This window comes from Oncorhynchus keta, chromosome 28 (assembly GCF_023373465.1).
Source record: "Oncorhynchus keta strain PuntledgeMale-10-30-2019 chromosome 28, Oket_V2, whole genome shotgun sequence".
Lineage (NCBI taxonomy): Eukaryota > Metazoa > Chordata > Actinopteri > Salmoniformes > Salmonidae > Oncorhynchus > Oncorhynchus keta.
In genome coordinates this window covers 2,868,716-2,887,963 of record NC_068448.1, presented here as the reverse complement: position 1 = coordinate 2,887,963, position 19,248 = coordinate 2,868,716, and the positions used below count along the sequence as shown (strand labels likewise).

The 19,248-nt window shown below is 50.8% G+C and overlaps 1 protein-coding gene across 1 annotated transcript in view; it reads right to left on the bottom strand.

The window, feature by feature from the left end:
• Window positions 1-2,301: 2,301 nt before the first annotated feature.
• hdac6 (histone deacetylase 6) overlaps window positions 2,302-19,248 on the bottom strand; it is a 48,624-nt gene continuing 31,677 nt past the window's right edge. The window contains 11 exon segments of the mRNA XM_052484167.1: window positions 2,302-2,334; window positions 5,068-5,124; window positions 5,689-5,835; window positions 6,078-6,206; window positions 7,166-7,374; window positions 7,622-7,741; window positions 8,819-8,993; window positions 11,936-12,085; window positions 12,847-13,039; window positions 14,995-15,197; window positions 15,642-15,810. Of these exon segments, the coding sequence (XP_052340127.1) occupies window positions 2,302-2,334; window positions 5,068-5,124; window positions 5,689-5,835; window positions 6,078-6,206; window positions 7,166-7,374; window positions 7,622-7,741; window positions 8,819-8,993; window positions 11,936-12,085; window positions 12,847-13,039; window positions 14,995-15,197; window positions 15,642-15,810 (1,585 nt within the window).

Here is a 19,248-nt window from a genome sequence, read left to right as displayed (position 1 = left end):
GTGAGGACAGCTAAATGAACCACGGTGAGGACAGCTGACTGAACCACAGTGAGGACAGTTAAATGAACCACAGTGAGGACAGCTGACTGAACCACAGTGAGGACAGCTGACTGAACCACAGTGAGGACAGCTGAATGAACCACAGTGAGGACAGCTAAATGAACCACAGTGAGGACAGCTGAATGAACCACAGTGAGGACAGCTGACTGAACCACAGTGAGGACAGTTAAATGAACCACAGTGAGGACAGCTGAATGAACCACAGTGAGGACAGAGTAGCTTCATAGACATATATTTTGGATAAGAGAGGTTTTGGCAAATACAATGAACTGAGAACAGTCAATGAGTTCAATGTATTTAAAACAAAGATGATATTTACAATAATGTATGACTGATGTTAGCACTAATATTTAAGCCAACATAATCACTGGTCTGATGTATGGTGTGCTTGATGGTACTGTACTCATTGACATTAGGCTGGGGAGGGAGGGAGGGAGGGAGGGAGGGAGGGAGGGAGGGAGGGAGGGAGGGAGGGAGGGAGGGAGGGAGGGAAAGAAAGAGGGCTTCAGGAGAGAGAGAGAGACAAAACTTCATACAGTGGGCAGCGTTCTTGGCTTCAAACACCATCTGAAACAGGAGAAGGGCAGAGAGAAAATAAAAGGAGAGAAAGAAGAGACAGAGAGAAAGGAGAACATCATTAAACAAAATACTGCATTATTCCTCAGAGAGAAAGGTGCCAGAGAGAGAGCAGAGAGAGAGATTCAGAGAGAAAGGAGAGTGAGAGAGACCCTGAGAGACAGAGAGAGAGAGATTATTCCTAGCCTCAGACTACTAGGAGAGCTATCTTCACACCCTGAGAGCAGTCAGAGAGAGATTCCTAGAGAACTACTGGAGAGAGACACCCTGCTCTAGAGCAGAGAGAGCATTATTCCTAGAAAGACTAGAGAGGCCCTGTGAAAGGAGAGCTCTAGAGCAGTCAGAGAGATTCCTAGCCTCAGACTACTACTGGGTGACAGAGAGAAAGGAGAGAGATTATTCCTAGCCTCAGACTACTACTGGCCCTGTGCTATCTTCACACCCTGAGAGCAGTCAGCTAGATTATTCCTAGCCTCAGACTACTACTGGCCCTGTGCTATCTTCACACCCTGCTCTAGAGCAGTCAGAGATTATTCCTAGCCTCAGACTACTACTGGCCCTGAGACACCCTGCTCTAGAGAGAGAGAGAGATTCCTAGCCTCAGACAGAGGAAAGTGAGAGAGAGAGCAGTCAGAGCCCATTATTCCTAGCCTCAGACTACTACTGGCCCTGTGCTATCTTCACACCCTGCTCTAGAGCAGTCAGCTAGCCAGAGCCTCAGAGAGAGATTCAGAGAGAACTACTGGCCCTGTGCTATCTTCACACCCTGCTCTAGAGCAGTCAGAGAGAGAGATTATTCCTAGCCTCAGACTAGAAAGGCCCTGTGCTATCTTCACACCCTGAGAGCAGTCAGAGAGATTCAGAGAGAAACTGGAGTGAGAGAGACAGAGCAGAGAGATTATTCCTAGCCTCAGACTAAGGAGAGGCCCTGTGCTATCTTCACACCCTGCTCTAGAGAGACAGAGAGAAAGGAGACTAGACTGGCCCTGTGCTATCTTCAGACCCTGCTCTAGAGCAGAAAGGAGCCCATTATTCCTAGCCTCAGACTACTACTGGCCCTGTGCTATCTTCACACCCTGCTCTAGAGCAGTCAGCAGACCCATTATTCCTAGCCTCAGAAAGGCCCTGTGCTATCTTCACACCCTGCTCTAGAGAGAGAGAGACAGAGAGCTCTAGAGATTATTCCTAGCCTCAGACTACTAGAGCCCTGAGCTAACACCCTGCTCTAGAGCAGTCAGCTAGCCCATTATTCCTAGCCTCAGACTACTACTGGCCCTGTGCTATCTTCACACCCTGCTCTAGAGCAGTCAGCTAGCCCATTATTCCTAGCCTCAGACTACTACTGGCCCTGAGATCTTCAGACCCTGCTCTAGAGCAGTCAGCTAGCCCATTATTCAGAGCCTCAGACTACTACTGGCCCTGTGCTATCTTCACACCCTGCTCTAGAGCAGTCAGATTATTCCTAGCCTCAGACTACTACTGGCCCTGTGCTATCTTCACACCCTGCTCTAGAGCAGTCAGAGATTATTCAGAGAGACTACTAGGCCCTGAGAGACACCCTGCTCTAGAGCAGTCAGAGAGCCCATTATTCCTAGCCTCAGACTACTACTGGCCCTGAGAGATCTTCACACCCTGCTCTAGAGCAGAGCTAGATTATTCCTAGCCTCAGACTAACTGGCCCTGTGCTATCTTCACACCCTGAGAGCAGTCAGAGAGATTCAGAGCCTCAGAACTACTGGCCCTGTGCTATCTTCAGAGACAGAGCAGAAAGGAGAGAGATTATTCCTAGCCAGAGACTACTACTGGCCCTGTGCTATCTTCACAGACTAGAGCAGTCAGGAGCCCATTATTCAGAGCCTCAGACTACTACTGGCCCTGTGAGATCAGAGACCCTGCTCTAGAGCAGACAGAGAGAATTATTCCTAGCCTCAGACTACTACTGGCCCTGTGCTATCTTCACACCCTGCTCTAGAGCAGTCAGCTAGAGATTATTCCTAGCCTCAGACTACTACTGGCCCTGAGCTAGACAAAAGCTCTAGAGCAGTCAGGAGCCCATTATTCCTAGCCTCAGACTACTACTGGCCCTGTGCTAACACCCTGCAGAGCAGTCAGCTAGACATTATTCAGGGTGAGAAAGACTGGCCCTGTGCTATCTTCACACCCTGCTCTAGAGCAGTCAGCTAGCCCATTATTCCTAGCCTCAGACAAAGACGACAGACAAGTGAGAATATAAAGCCTCAGACTACTTTAAAGGCACAGTCATGTCTGCTCTAGAGCAGTCAGAGCCCATTAACCTAGCCTCAGACTACTACTGGCCCTGTGCTTTTATATTTTGCTTTCAGCAGTCAACATATGTTCCTAGCCTCAGACTACTACTGGCCCTGTGCTATCTTCTTCGTGTCACCCTGCTCTAGAGCAGTATGGCCCATTATTCCTAGCCTAGACTACTACTGGCATGTGCTATCTTCAAACCCTGCTCTAGAGCAGTGGGCAGCCCATTATTCCTAGCTTCAAACACCATCTGGCAACAGGTAGAAGGGCAGGAGACAAAATAAAAGAGCAGTCAGCTAGATTATTCCTAAGCACATGGGTGCTACATCATTAAACAAAATACTGCATTATTCCTCAGAGTAGCCCTGTGCTATCTTCACACCCTGCTCTAGAGCAGTCAGCTAGCCCATTATTCCTAGCCTCAGACTACTACTGGCCCTGTGCTATCTTCACACCCTGCTCTAGAGCAGTCAGCTAGCCCATTATTCCTAGCCTCAGACTACTACTGGCCCTGTGCTATCTTCACACCCTGCTCTAGAGCAGTCAGCTAGCCCATTATTCCTAGCCTCAGACTACTACTGGCCCTGTGCTATCTTCACACCCTGCTCTAGAGCAGTCAGCTAGCCCATTATTCCTAGCCTCAGACTACTACTGGCCCTGTGCTATCTTCACACCCTGCTCTAGAGCAGTCAGCTAGCCCATTATTCCTAGCCTCAGACTACTACTGGCCCTGTGCTATCTTCACACCCTGCTCTAGAGCAGTCAGCTAGCCCATTATTCCTAGCCTCAGACTACTACTGGCCCTGTGCTATCTTCACACCCTGCTCTAGAGCAGTCAGCTAGCCCATTATTCCTAGCCTCAGACTACTACTGGCCCTGTGCTATCTTCACACCCTGCTCTAGAGCAGTCAGCTAGCCCATTATTCCTAGCCTCAGACTACTACTGGCCCTGTGCTATCTTCACACCCTGCTCTAGAGCAGTCAGCTAGCCCATTATTCCTAGCCTCAGACTACTACTGGCCCTGTGCTATCTTCACACCCTGCTCTAGAGCAGTCAGCTAGCCCATTATTCCTAGCCTCAGACTACTACTGGCCCTGTGCTATCTTCACACCCTGCTCTAGAGCAGTCAGCTAGCCCATTATTCCTAGCCTCAGACTACTACTGGCCCTGTGCTATCTTCACACCCTGCTCTAGAGCAGTCAGCTAGCCCATTATTCCTAGCCTCAGACTACTACTGGCCCTGTGCTATCTTCACACCCTGCTCTAGAGCAGTCAGCTAGCCCATTATTCCTAGCCTCAGACTACTACTGGCCCTGTGCTATCTTCACACCCTGCTCTAGAGCAGTCAGCTAGCCCATTATTCCTATCCTCAGACTACTACTGGCCCTGTGCTATCTTCACACCCTGCTCTAGAGCAGTCAGCTAGCCCATTATTCCTATCCTCAGACTACTACTGGCCCTGTGCTATCTTCACACCCTGCTCTAGAGCAGTCAGCTAGCCCATTATTCCTAGCCTCAGACTACTACTGGCCCTGTGCTATCTTCACACCCTGCTCTAGAGCAGTCAGCTAGCCCATTATTCCTAGCCTCAGACTACTACTGGCCCTGTCCGCTATCTTCACACCCTGCTCTGGTAGAGCAGTCAGCTGGTAGCCCATTATTCCTAGCCTCAGACTACTACTGGCCCTGTGCTCCGATCTTCACACCCTGCTCTAGAGCAGTCAGCTGGTAGCCCATTATTCCTAGCCTCAGACTACTACTGGCCCTGTGCTATCTGGTCACACCCTGCTCTAGAGCAGTCAGCGCTGGTAGCCCATTATTCCTAGCCTCAGACTACTACTGGCCCTGTGCTATCTTCACACCCTGCTCTAGAGCAGTCAGACGCTGGTAGCCCATTATTCCTAGCCTCAGACTACTACTGGCCCTGTGCTATCTTCACACCGACTGCTCTAGAGCAGTCAGCGCTGGTAGAGGTCCATTATTCCTAGCCTCAGACTACTACTGGCCCTGTGCTATCTTCACACCCTGATTAAATTAACAAAACTTTTCCGATTTGACCCGCTCCTCCTCTCACCTGGTTGTGGACGTCTAGGCCTGACAGGAGTAACACCAGACCGACAGGTCAGAGAAGCTGGTAGAGCACCAGCCGGTGTTCTGACGCCACGCCGTGGGTGGTAACATGTGCTGGTAGAGGTGACATAGCGACCACAGTACACCTTGACATAGCGAAGACAAAAACACTAGTCAAGAGAATGGCATGTTACATCTCGCTATAATGTCCAAACACTGGTAGAAATCCAGGACAACAAAGTTAATTGTATATCTTATTGCCGACAATATATTTCTCTTCATACTAAGAAGAGCGTTGCTTTGTGGTTGATAAATAATTTCTAAAGTTGTTTAAATGAAATGTACATGAATAGAAGTGATTCTGTTAAGATGTCTAGACGCTGGGAGTCGACCTCCAGACGCTGGTAGAGGTTCGACCTCCAGTAACCTCCAGTTACTCTAGACGCTGGTAGAGGTCCGACGCTGGTAGAGGTCGCTGGCTGGTAGAGGTCCGACCTCTAGACGCTGGTAGAGGTCCGACCTCTAGACGCTGGTAGAGGTCCGACCTCTAGACGCTGGTAGAGGTCCGACCTCTAGACGCTGGTAGAGGTCCGACCTCTAGACGCTGGTAGAGGTCGACCTCTAGACGCTGGTAGAGGTCGACCTCTAGAGGCTGGTACTGGAGAAGATGTGAGGTTAAGAGGACAGGAAGTGTCCTTTGTTTCCAGTACCTTGTAGCAGCAGAGACAGATCCAGTTCTCAGTGTCGGTTCCACAGTCCTCACAGGGCCGAAACACATCTATACCTCCAACAGGAACAGGCCTCACTGAGTCTAGGTGGGGGCACCAGGACAGGGGATCTACCACGTACATGGAGCTCTGGGGGAGGGGGTTGGTCGAAAAAAAAAGGTGAAAATTGCTCTCTTGAAAATACTGAAAAGTTACATGAGATTTCTGCCTCAATCGCCAATTGTTATCTTCGGCGTACTGAGATTTTAGACTATTTTTCTTTTACTTTGCATTTAGACAAGACCTGGAGGGGTTGGATCCACAGTTCTACCGATAACACCTCAACAAATCATAATTTAATACGAAAGGAGAAAACTGAATATCATCTGTACCCCGTCCACATCCTGGTTTCCACAGAACAGCTCAAACACCGGCTCCTTGGAGCAACCAGACGCCCCTTCCACCGCACCGCTCTCCTGGTCTCCCTTGGTAACTGGGTCTGAGGTAGCCATGGCGACCGCCTAGGATGGTAATTCAGTAACAATGTATCTAGCCAGTCGAGCCAGTCAATAGGAGAAAAGGTTCACATTTCCAATCATTGATAACGGCAGCGTAGCCTAGTGGTTAAGAGCGTTGGACTAGTAACCGGAAGGTTGCAAGTTCAAACCCCCGAGCTGACAAGGTACAAATCTGTCGTTCTGCCCCTGAACAGGCAGTTAACCCACTGTTCCTAGGCCATCATTGAAAATAAGAATTTGTTCTTAACTGACTTGCCTGGTTAAATAAAGGTAAAATAAAATTTAAAAAACCTTGAGGTGAAAATAAACACTGTCTGTTTCTGATGGAGGTCAGAACAGTGGGTTAACGAAACAGGCCTGCATTACATTTTTTAAAATTTAACCTGGTCTAGGAACAGTGGGTTAACTGGTCTAGGAACAGTGGGTTAACTGGTCTAGGAACAGTGGGTTAACTGGTCTAAGAACAGTGGGTTAACTGGTCTAAGAACAGTGGGTTAACTGGTCTAGGAACAGTGGGTTAACTGGTCTAGGAACAGTGGGTTAACTGGTCTAGGAACAGTGGGTTAAGTGCCTTGTTCAGAGGCAGAACGACAGTTTTTTTTTTCCCTTGTCAGCCTCGGGGGATTTGATCTAGCAAACCTTTCGGTTAACTTGTCCAACGCTCTAACCACGAGGCTACCCTGCCGCAATAACAGTGTAACCAGCTAGCTAGTCATGCAGTTAATGCTCTAACCACTAGGCTACCCTCCCACCCCAAAAGTTTAGTTGATCCAATCCCCATGAGTTCACACAGAAGTACACAAATGATCTAAAAACAGAGAGCAGGGATCTCGGCCAAAAGCTTACGTCCAAAGTGGCACCCTATTCCCTACATAGTGCACTACTTTGGATAGGGCTCTGGTCAAGAGTAGTGCACTAGGGTGCCGTTTGGCATGTGACCATGACTTCACACGGTTCCTTACCGGCGTTGGTCGGAGAATCTCGGGCGTATTTGGAACAGCTTCCGTCTTGACCTCTTTAACAACTGGGCTCTTCGTAGGACTGAGCCTCACCTTCGACCTGGCTCCACCCACGGGGACGGACGCTGGGCTGGGATTGGCTGAGGTACTTTGGTTTAGGTCGAGTGACACCAGTCCCTTTGTGAGGTCATCTAGGTCAAGGTCGCCCCGATCACCAGAGGGCAGAGGTGTGGTCTGAGGTGTGGTCTGAGGTGTGCTCTGAGGTGTGCTCTGAGGTGTGCTCTGAGATGTGGTCTGAGGTGTGCTCTGAGATGTGCTCTGAGATGTGTGTGCTCTGAGGTGTGCTCTGAGGTGTGGTCTGAGGTGTGGTCTGAGGTGTGGTCTGAGATGTGCTCTGAGATGTGCTCTGAGATGTGCTCTGAGGTGTGGTCTGAGGTGTGGTCTGAGGTGTGGTCTGAGGTGACCCCTGACCAGGGCTGGCCCCGCCCTGGTTACCCTGTCTGGGAGACTTCTTGCCCTTAGAAGTCCTCTTCCCTCGGGGTTTGGGGTTTGGCAGAGACAGACGGAGAGACTCTGGTACTGATTAGAGAGAAAACAATACAGGGAAAACATTACATACCCCTGGTATACAGCCCCCCCTGGTATACGCCCCCCCCCCTGGTATAAGGTCCCCCCCCTGGTATACGACTCCCCCTGGTATACGGCTACCCCCCTGGTATACAGTCCCCCCTGGTATATGGCTCCCCCCCTGGTATACAGCCCCCTGGTATACGGCCCCCTGGTATATGGCCCCCCTGGTATACGCCACCCCCCACCCCCTGGTATACGGCTCCCCCTGGTATACGGCTCCCCCCTGGTATACGGCCCCCCTGGTATACGGCCCCCCTGGTATACAGTCCCCCCTGGTATACGGCCCCCCCTGGTATACGGCCCCCCCTGGTATACGGCTCCCCCTGGTATACGGCTCCCCCTGGTATACGGCTCCCCCTGGTATACGGCTCCCCCTGGTATACGGCTCCCCCTGGTATACAGCCCCCCCTGGTATACGGCTCCCCTGGTATACGGCTCCCCCTGGTATACGGCTCCCCCCGGTATACGGCTCCCCCCGGTATACGGCTCCCCCTGGTATACGGCTCCCCCTGGTATACGGCTCCCCCTGGTATACGACTCCCCCCTGGTATACGACTCCCCCCGGTATACGACTCCCCCCGGTATACGACTCCCCCGGTATACGGCTCCCCGGTATACGGCTCCCCCGGTATACGGCTCCCCGGTATACGACTCCCCCGGTATACGGCTCCCCCGGTATACGGCTCCCCCCGGTATACGACTCCCCCCGGTATACGACTCCCCCTGGTATACGGCTCCCCCCTGGTATACGACTCCCCCTGGTATACGGCTCCCCCGGTATACGACTCCCCCTGGTATACGACTCCCCTGGTATACGACTCCCCCTGGTATACGGCTCCCCCTGGTATACGACTCCCCCTGGTATACGGCTCCCCCCTGGTATACGGCTCCCCCTGGTATACGACTCCCCCTGGTATACGACTCCCCCTGGTATACACATCCTGTCGTTTTAAACAGATGATAAAACAAAAATATTTTGCTAAAATTCTGATTCCTGAGAGTTCCAGACAGAGAAACAGGACTCACGTTGTATCCTGAGGGACAGCCAATAGGCGGAGTGGGTGCGTATGACCTTGTTGATGCTGACTGCTGCGTTGGGGTGAGGTGGGGGCAAGGGAGGCAGGGGCAGAGCGGGGTCTCCCAGGAGAATGCTGGTGCAGGCAGACATAGATTCCGAAATGGCAGTCAGGTTATAACCACCCTGTAGAGGTGCGGGAGAGAATGTTTCACACTTCCTGCTCGGACATTGCTGACAGCTACATTGGGGAGAAATGTACTTACTATGACTGTGATATCTAGCTGTGTCATCTAGCTATATTCTGATGAATGCACTAAATAAGTCACTAATACATGACAAAGGTAAATGTACTTATGGCAAAGCAGATCAAATCAAATGTATTTATAAAGCCCTTCTTACATCAGCTGATGTCTCAAAGTGCTGTACAGAAACCCAGCCTAAAACCCCAAACAGCAAGCAATGCAGGTGTAGAAGCACGGTGGCTAGGAAAAACTCCCTAGAAAGGCCAGAAACTAGGAAGAAACCTAGAGAGGAACCAGGCTATGTGGGGTGGCCAGTCCTCTTCTGGCTGTGCCGGGTGGAGATTATAACAGTACATGGCCAAGATGTTCAAATGTTCATAAATAACCAGCAGGGTCAAATAATAATAATCACAGTGGTTGTCGAGGGTGCAACAAGTCAGCACCAGATGGTGTCAAGAAGGTGTCTGTGCATTTTCTATTTAACAAAGATCCCCATTGGTTGCTGCTACTCTTCCTGGGGTTTATTATGGATCCCCATTGGTTGCTGTCAAGGCAGCAACTACTCTTCCTGGGGTTTATTAGGAATCCCCATTGGTTCCTGCCAAGGCAGCAGCTACTCTTCCTGGGGTTTATTAGGAATCCCCATTGGTTCCTGCCAAGGCAGCAGCTACTCTTCCTGGGGTTTATTATGGATCCCCATTAGTTCCTGTCAAGGCAGCAGCTACTCTTCCTGGGGTTTATTAGGGATTCAGGCCAAAAAGTTCCATCTTGGTTTTGTCAGACCAGAGAATCTTGTTTCTCATGGTGTGAGAGTCCTTTCGGTGCCTTTTGGCAAACTCCAAACGGGCTGTCATGTGCTTTTTACTGAGAAATGGCTTCCTGCTGGCCACTCTACCATAAAGGCCAAACACACCAAGACAGTCGTGAAGAGGGCGCAACAAAACCTCATCTCCCTCAAGAGACTGAAAAGATTTGGCATGTGTCCTCAGATCCTCAAAAAGTTCTGCAGCTGCACCATCGAGAGCATCCTCGATAGTTGCAACCTGACTGGTTGCATCACTGCCTGGTACGGCAACTGCTCGGCATCCGACCACAAGGCACTACAGAGGGTAGTGCGTACGGCCCAGTACATCACTGGGGCCAAGCTTCCTTCCATCCAGGACCTATATAATAGGTGGTGTCAGAGGAAAGACCCCCAAAAATTGTCAGAGACTCCAGTCACCCAAGTCATAGACTGTTTTCTCCAAGTCACAGACTGCCAAGTCTAGGACCAAAATGCTCCTTAACAGCTCCTTCTACCCCCAAGCCACAAGCCTGCTGAACAATTAATCAAATGGCCACCAGACTATTTACATTGACACCCCCCAATTTGTTTTGTACACAGGCTGATACTCACTAATTATTATCTATGCAGTCACTTCACCCCTACCTACATGTACATATTACCACAACTAACCTGTACCCCCGCCGATGAACTCGGTACCGGTACCCTCTTATATAAAACCTGTTACTTTTAATTATTTTTACTTTAGTTTATTTGTTAACTATTTTCTTAACTCTTCTTGAACTGCACTGTTGGTTAGAGGGCTTGTAAGTAAAAGCGTTTCACGGTAAAGTCTACACTTGTTGTATTCGGAGCATGTGACTAATAAAGTTTGATTTGAAGGCCTGTTTGGTGGAGTGCTGCAGAGATAGTTGTCCTTCTGGAAGGCGCTCCCATCTCCACAGAGGAACTATAGATCTCTGTCAGAGAGACCATTGGGTTCTTGGTCACCTCCATGACCAAGGCCCTTCTCCCCTGATTGCTCAGTTTGTCCGGGCGGCCGGCTCTAGGAAGAGTCTTGGTGGTTCCAAACTTCTTCCATTTAAGAATAATGGAGGCCACTGTGTTCTTGGGGACCTTCAATGCTGCAGAATGATGGAGGCCACTGTGTTCTTGGGGACCTTCAATGCTGCAGAATGATGGAGGCCACTGTGTTCTTGGGGACCTTCAATGCTGCAGAATGATGGAGGCCACTGTGTTCTTGGGGACCTTCAATGCTGCAGAATGATGGAGGCCACTGTGTTCTTGGGGACCTTCAATGCTGCAGAATGATGGAGGCCACTGTGTTCTTGGGGACCTTCAATGCTGCAGAATGATGGAGGCCACTGTGTTCTTGGGGACCTTCAATGCTGCAGAATGATGGAGGCCACTGTGTTCTTGGGGACCTTCAATGCTGCAGAATGATGGAGGCCACTGTGTTCTTGGGGACCTTCAATGCTGCAGAATGATGGAGGCCACTGTGTTCTTGGGGACCTTCAATGCTGCAGAAATGTTTTGGTATCCTTCTCCAGATCTGTCCCTCGACACAATCCTGTCTCTGAGTTCTACTGACAATTCTTTCGAACTCAAGGCTTGGTTTTTTTCTCTGACATGCACTGTCAACTGTGGGACCTTATATAGACAGGTGTGTGCCTTTCCACCAGAATGGGCTTCAGGTGAGGCAGATGAACCTGTAGCCATATTACCACAACAGTATTTAACATTATCCAGATACTGACTGTCTATAGCAGCTTCCCACCAGAATGGGCTTCAGGTGAGGCAGATTAACCTGTAGCTATATTACTTCACCAGTATTTAACATGAGATCCTCTCTAATCTTTACAGGAATGTGGTTCTGAATATAAACAGCAGCACCTCCACCATTGGCATTTCTGTCTTTTCTGTAGATGTTATAACCTTGTATTGCCACGACTGTATCATCAAAGTTATGTGTATACGCATGACTGTGTGTGTGTGTGTGTGTGTGTGTGTGTGTGTGTGTGTGTGTGCCTGCGTGTGCATGTGTGTGTGCCTGTGCGTGGGTGCCTGTGTGTGTGTGTGTGTTAATGCAGACCACTAACCTCCAGGATGACCAATACTCTGCCGCCTGCCAGGCCCATCAGGAGGTGGGTGAGGTGGGCATAGCCCGGGGGGGTCACTTGGTACCCTCCTAGAGGGTCCCCTCTGGCTGCATCAAACCCTGCCGATACCAGAACCAGGCCCGGGTCAAACTACAGAGTGGGAGAGAAACCAACTGTTTAAGGCCCGGGTCAAACTACAGAGTGGGAGAAACCAACTGTTTAAGGCCCGGGTCAAACTACAGAGTGGGAGAAACCAACTGTTTAAGGCCCGGGTCAAACTACAGAGTGGGAGAAACCAACTGTTTAAGGCTTCACCACTTTAACACTGTATATAGACATAATATGACATTTGAAATGTCATTATTTTGGAACTCTGGTGAGTGTAATGTTTAGTGTTCATATTTATTTCACTTTTGTTTAATATCGATATATAAACATATGTTTCTTATGCCGAGAGAGAGAGAGAGAGAGAGAGAGAGAGAGAGAGAGAGAGACCGAGAGAGAGACCGAGAGAGAGACCGAGAGAGAGACAGAGAGAGAGACCGAGAGAGAGACCGAGAGAGAGACCGAGAGAGAGACCGAGAGAGAGACCGAGAGAGAGACCGAGAGAGAGACCGAGAGAGAGACCGAGTGGAAGGATACTGAACCTCTCTAGGGATGGGCCTGACCACTGAGTGGAAGGATACTGTACCTCTCTAGCGATGGGCCTGACCACTGAGTGGAAGGATACTGTACCTCTCTAGCGATGGGCCTGACCACTGAGTGGAAGGATACTGTACCTCTCTAGCGATGGGCCTGACCACTGAGTGGAAGGATACTGTACCTCTCTAGCGATGGGCCTGACCACTGAGTGGAAGGATACTGTACCTCTCTAGCGATGGGCCTGACCACTGAGTGGAAGGATACTGTACCTCTCTAGCGATGGGCCTGACCACTGAGTGGAAAGCTGCAAGGTACTCCGCGTCGCCCATCTTGGCTCCGTTCCAGGGGATGTTGACGTTGAACCCTGCTCCCTTCCCCTCGCCCACTCTGTTGTAGTGAGCGTCCTCGGAAGTAGGGAAGAAGGTCCCATCCTCGTAGCGATGCAGGGAGATGTAGAGGACACTGGATGGAGAGAGGAGAGGGTTGGAGTTAGTGAGGGAGAGGACACTGGATGGAGAGAGGAGAGGGTTGACCACTGAGTTAGTGACCACTGGTGGAGATGACCCTGGATGGAGAGAGGAGAGGGTTGGAGTTAGTGAGGATACTGAGAGGACCCACTGATGGAGAGAGGAGAGGACCACTGTTGGACCTCTTAGTGAGGGAGAGGACCCTGGATGGAGAGAGGAGAGGGTTGGAGTTAGTGAGGACACTGGATGGAGAGAGGAGAGGGTTGGAGTTACTGTGAGGGCCTGAGAGGACACTGGATGGAGAGAGGAGAGGGTTGGAGTTAGTGAGGGAGAGGACACTGGATGGAGAGAGGAGAGGGTTGGAGTTAGTGAGGGAGATGACCCTGGATGGAGAGAGGAGAGGGTTGGAGTTAGTGAGGGAGAGGACCCTGGATGGAGAGTGGAGAGGGTTGGAGTTAGTGAGGGGAGATGACCCTGGATGGAGAGAGGAGAGGGTTGGAGTTAGTGAGGGAGAGGACCCTGGATGGAGAGAGGAGAGGGTTGGAGTTAGTGAGGGAGAGGACCCTGGATGGAGAGAGTGGAAGGAGGGTTGGAGTTAGTGAGGACACTGGATGGAGAGTGGAGGAGGGTTGGAGTTAGTGAGGAGAGGACACTGGATGGAGAGAGGAGAGGGTTGGAGTTAGTGAGGGAGAGGACACTGGATGGAGAGAGGAGAGGGTTGGAGTTAGTGAGGGAGAGGACACTGGATGGAGAGAGGAGAGGGTTGGAGTTAGTGAGGGAGAGGACACTGGATGGAGAGAGGAGAGGGTTGGAGTTAGTGAGGGAGAGGACCCTGGATGGAGAGAGGAGAGGGTTGGAGTTAGTGAGGGAGAGGACCCTGGATGGAGAGAGGAGAGGGTTGGAGTTAGTGAGGGAGAGGACCCTGGATGGAGAGAGGAGAGGGTTGGAGTTAGTGAGGGAGAGGACCCTGGATGGAGAGAGGAGAGGGTTGGAGTTAGTGAGGGAGAGGACACTGGATGGAGAGAGGAGAGGGTTGGAGTTAGTGAGGGAGAGGACACTGGATGGAGAGAGGAGAGGGTTGGAGTTAGTGAGGGAGAGGACACTAGATGGAGAGAGGAGAGGGTTGGAGTTAGTGAGGGAGAGGACCCTGGATGGAGAGAGGAGAGCAGCAGAACCCCTCTGGGCCCTCGTCAAAAGCAGCACAGCAGAACCTCTCTGGGCCCTCATCAAAAGCAGCACAGCAGAACCTCTCTGGGCCCTCATCAAAAGCAGCACAGCAGAACCCCTCTGGGCCCTCGTCAAAAGCAGCACAGCAGAACCCCTCTGGGCCCTCGTCAAAAGCAGCACAGCAGAACCCCTCTGGGCCCTCGTCAAAAGCAGCACAGCAGAACCCCTCTGGGCCCTCATCAAAAGCAGCACAGCAGAACCTCTCTGGGCCCTCATCAAAAGCAGCACAGCAGAACCCCTCTGGGCCCTCATCAAAAGCAGTACAGCAGAACCCCTCTGGGCCCTCATCAAAAGCAGCACAGCAGAACCCCTGGGCCCTCATCAAAAGCAGCACAGCAGAACCCCTCTGGGCCCTCATCAAAAGCAGCACAGCAGAACCCCTCTGGGCCCTCATCAAAAGCAGCACAGCAGAACCCCTCTGGGCCCTCATCAAAAGCAGCACAGCAGAACCCCTCTGGGCCCTCATCAAAAGCAGCACAGCAGAACCCCTCTGGGCCCTCGTCAAAAGCAGCACAGCAGAACCCTCTGGGCCCTCGTCAAAAGCAGCACAGCAGAACCCCTCTGGGCCCTCGTCAAAAGCAGCACAGCAGAACCTCTCTGGGCCCTCATCAAAAGCAGCACAGCAGAACCCCTCTGGGCCCTCGTCAAAAGCAGCACAACAGAACCCCTCTGGGCCCTCGTCAAAAGCAGTGCACCAGAAATGGACCAGGCACGGCTAGGTACCTGTCATCCTCTTCGAAGATGTGCTGTGTTCCGTTGCCATGGTGAACATCCCAGTCCAGGATGAGGACCCGCAGGGGCTTCTGGGAGATGGACTGGGCGTATCGGGCAGTCAGGGAGGCGGTGTTGAAGAAACAGAACCCACAGGCAGCGTCCTTCTCGGCATGGTGACCAGGGGGGCGCACGATGGCCACGCCATTACGGACCTGGGGGACATACAACAGTCTGATAAATAGGGTTGCAAAATTCCAGGAACTTCCCCCAAAATTCCCTAGTTTTCCAAAAAATCCCAGTTGGAAAATACCTGGAATCAGGAAGGAATAATCAGGAAATCCAGGAATCCAACAGCCTGGAATGCTGGGTAATTGGGGAAAGTTTAGGGGAATTGTGTAACCCTAAGTCTGATACAACTATGTTGTTGAATAAAAGGCTGTGCTCTTTCGAACAAACATCACTTTTTCAAAGACTTTACGAAGAATTTAAAAACCCTTCGTCAAGTCATTTAAGCTTCGCAACAGCATTTTTACGGCTTTACAGTAATTCATTCAGGAAACTATGTCCTCACAAAAGGCAGCCTGAGTGCCTATAACTTTTAACATTTACTGGACACAGCGGGGTTAGAGGTCAACGTGATGGAGGTAATGTTCAACCTGTCCCGTCAGAACAGCCTGTACTGCATTAAAGCAGGCCCCAGCGGCCAACCGGGCGCTCCTGTAGCTCTCAGTACTGATGAAGATAGAGTTGTACTCATCTCCCAGTCTGTGAAGGTCCCTCGTCTTCATTCCCTCTGTGGCCTTGATCTTGGCTATGTGCTCCAAGCTACAGACACAGATTAGACACATTCACAGAATTACAACATTTGAAATAATAATAATAATAATAATAAAAAATAATTATTATTGGAGAAAAAAATGTTTTTATGGATTGTCCACGCAATGTGGAAATGTGGGTTTGTCTTCGCCCCGTAAACAAACAGACAAACAGCATTATGACATCATCCTCCAGATCATTAAATACGATGTACTCGTTACCCAGTCTGTCATACCAACATGTTTCAAACAGACCACCATAGTCCCTGTGCCCAAGAACACCAAGGTGACCTGTCTAAATGATTACCGCCCCGCAGCACTCGTATCTATAGCCCCGTAGCACTCATATCTGTAGCCCCATAGCACTCGTATCTGTAGCCCCGTAGCACTCATATCTATAGCCCCGTAGCACTCATATCTGTAGCCCCGTAGCACTCATATCTATAGCCCCGTAGCACTCATATCTATAGCCCCGTAGCACTCATATCTGTAGCCCCATAGCACTCATATCTGTAGCCCCATAGCACTCATATCTATAGCCCCGTAGCACTCATATCTGTAGCCCCATAGCACTCATATCTATAGCCCCGTAGCACTCATATCTGTAGCCCCATAGCACTCATATCTATAGCCCCGTAGCACTCATATCTGTAGCCCCATAGCACTCATATCTATAGCCCCGTAGCACTCATATCTATAGCCATGAAGTGTTTTGAAAGGCTCGGTCATGGCTCACATCAACACCATCATCCCAGAAACCCTGGATCCACTCCAATTCACATACCGCCCCAACAGATCCACAGATGATGCAATCTACACTGCCCTTTCCCACCTGGACAAAAGGAACACCTATGTGAGAATGCTGTTCATTGACTACAGCTCAGCGTTCAACACCATAGTGCCCTCCAAGCTCGTAACCAAGCTTGGGAACCTTGGACTTAACACCTCCCTCTGCAACTGGATCCTGGACTTCCTGACGGGTCGCCCCCAGGTGGTGAGGGTAGATAACAACACATCCGCCACGCTGATCCTCAACACGGGGGCCCGCCACAACTACAAGGCCGCGCACGACTCCAACGCCATTATTACGTTTGGCCGACGACATAACGGCCTGATCACAGACAAGTGCCTCTGTGTCCACATCACTAAACATCTATCATGGTCCACACACGAAGAGGGCACGGCAACGTCTCTCCCCCCTCAGAAGAGGGCACGGCAACGTCTCTCCCCCCTCAGAAGAGGGCACGGCAACGTCTCTCCCTCCTCAGAAGAGGGCACGGCAACGTCTCTTCCTCCTCAGAAGAGGGCACGACAACGTCTCCCCCCCCCTCAGAAGAGGGCACGGCAACGTCTCTTCCTCCTCAGAAGAGGGCACGACAACGTCTCTCCCCCCTCAGAAGAGGGCACGACAACGTCTCTCCCCCCTCAGAAGAGGGCACGACAACGTCTCTCCCCCTCAGAAGAGGGCACGACAACGTCTCTCCCCCCTCAGAAGAGGGCACGGCAACGTCTCTCCCCTCAGAAGAGGGCACGGCAACGCTCTCCCCTCAGAAGAGGGCACGGCAACGTCTCTCCCCTCAGAAGAGGGCACGAACGCCTCTCCCCCCTCAGAAGAGGGCACGGCAACGTCTCTCCCTCCTCAGAAGAGGGCACGACAACGTCTCTCCCCCCTCAGAAGAGGGCACGACAACGTCTCTCCCCCCTCAGAAGAGGGCACGACAACGTCTCTCCCCCCTCAGAAGAGGGCACGACAACGTCTCTCCCCCCTCAGGAGAGGGCACGACAACGTCTCTCCCTCATCAGAAGAGGGCACGACAACGTCTCTCCCTCCTCAGAAGAGGGCACGGCAACGTCTCTCCCCCCTCAGAAGAGGGCACGACAACGTCTCTCCCCCCTCAGAAGAGGGCACGGCAACGTCTCCCCCTCAGAAGAGGGCACGACAATGTCTCTCCCCCCTCAGAAGAGGGCACAACAACGTCTCTCCCTCCTCAGAAGAGGGCACGACAACGTCTCTCCCCCTTCAGAAGAGGGCACGACAACGTCTCTCCCCCTTCAGAAGAGGGCACGACAACGTCTCTCCCCCTTCAGAAGAGGGCACGACAACGTCTCTCCCCCTTCAGAAGAGGGCAAGACAACGTCTCTCCCTCCTCAGAAGAGGGCACGACAACGTCTCTCCCTCCTCAGAAGCGTGAAAAGATTTAGCATGGACCTTCACAACCTCAATAAGTTCTACAGAGTCCTTTTGCCTTTTGGTAGGCCGTCATTGTAAATAACAATTTGTTCTTAAACTGACTTGCCTAGTTAAAACAAAAAGGTAATAAATAAAAACAAATAAATGATGGCTTGGCGTCCGAGGTAAGGCCTCACAGAGGGTCGTGCGTAGAGCCCAGTACATCACTGGGACCAAGCTCACTGTCATCCAGGACCTCTATACCAGACGGTGTCAGGGGAAGCCCTCCCCCCCCGCCCCAAAAAAAGAAAAAAACCATACTCCAGCCACCCGAGCCATAAACTCTTCTCTCTGCTACCGCACAGTAAATTGGTACCAGAGCGCCATGTCGAGGACCAAAACGCTCCTGAACAGCTTCAATCCCCCAAGCCATCAGACTGACAGACGATTAATCAAATAGCTACCGGGACAATTTACATTGACCCCCATGTTTATTTGTTGGTACATTAATGACACACACACACAGCTGCTACTCTGTTAATTACCTATCCTGATTGACTAGTCACTTTAAACCCTACCTACAGTGGAAGTCGGAAGTGTACATACACTTAGGTTGGAGTCATTAAAACTCCTTTTTCAACCACTCCACACATTTCCTGTTAACAAACTATAGTTTTGGCAAGTCGGTACATGACACAAGTCATTTTTCCAACAATTGTTTACAGACAGATTATTTCACTTATAATTCACTGTATCACAATTCCAGTGGGTCAGAAGTTTACATACACTAAGTTGACTGTGCCTTTAAACAGCTTGGAAAATTCCAGAAAATGATGTCATGGCTTTAGAAGTTTCTGATAGGCTAATTGACATCATTTGAGTCAATTGGAGGTGTAACTGTGGATGTATTTCAAGGCCTACCTTCAAACTCAGTGCCTCTTTGCTTGACATCATGAGAAAATCAAAAGAAATCAGCCAAGACCTCAGAAAAGATTGTAGACCTCCACAAGTCTGGTTCATCCTTGGGAGCAATTTCCAAACGCCTGAAGGTACCACGTTCATTTGTACAAACACTAGTACGCAAGTATAAACACCATGGGACCACGCAGCCGTCATACCGCTCAGGAAGGAGACGCGTTCTGTCTCCTAGAGATGAACGTACTTTGGTGTGAAAACTTCTGACTTCAACTGTACATATTACCTCAGCTACCTCGTACCCCTACACATTGACTCAGTACCGGTACTCCTTGTAGGGAGCATAATTATTGTTTATTTCCT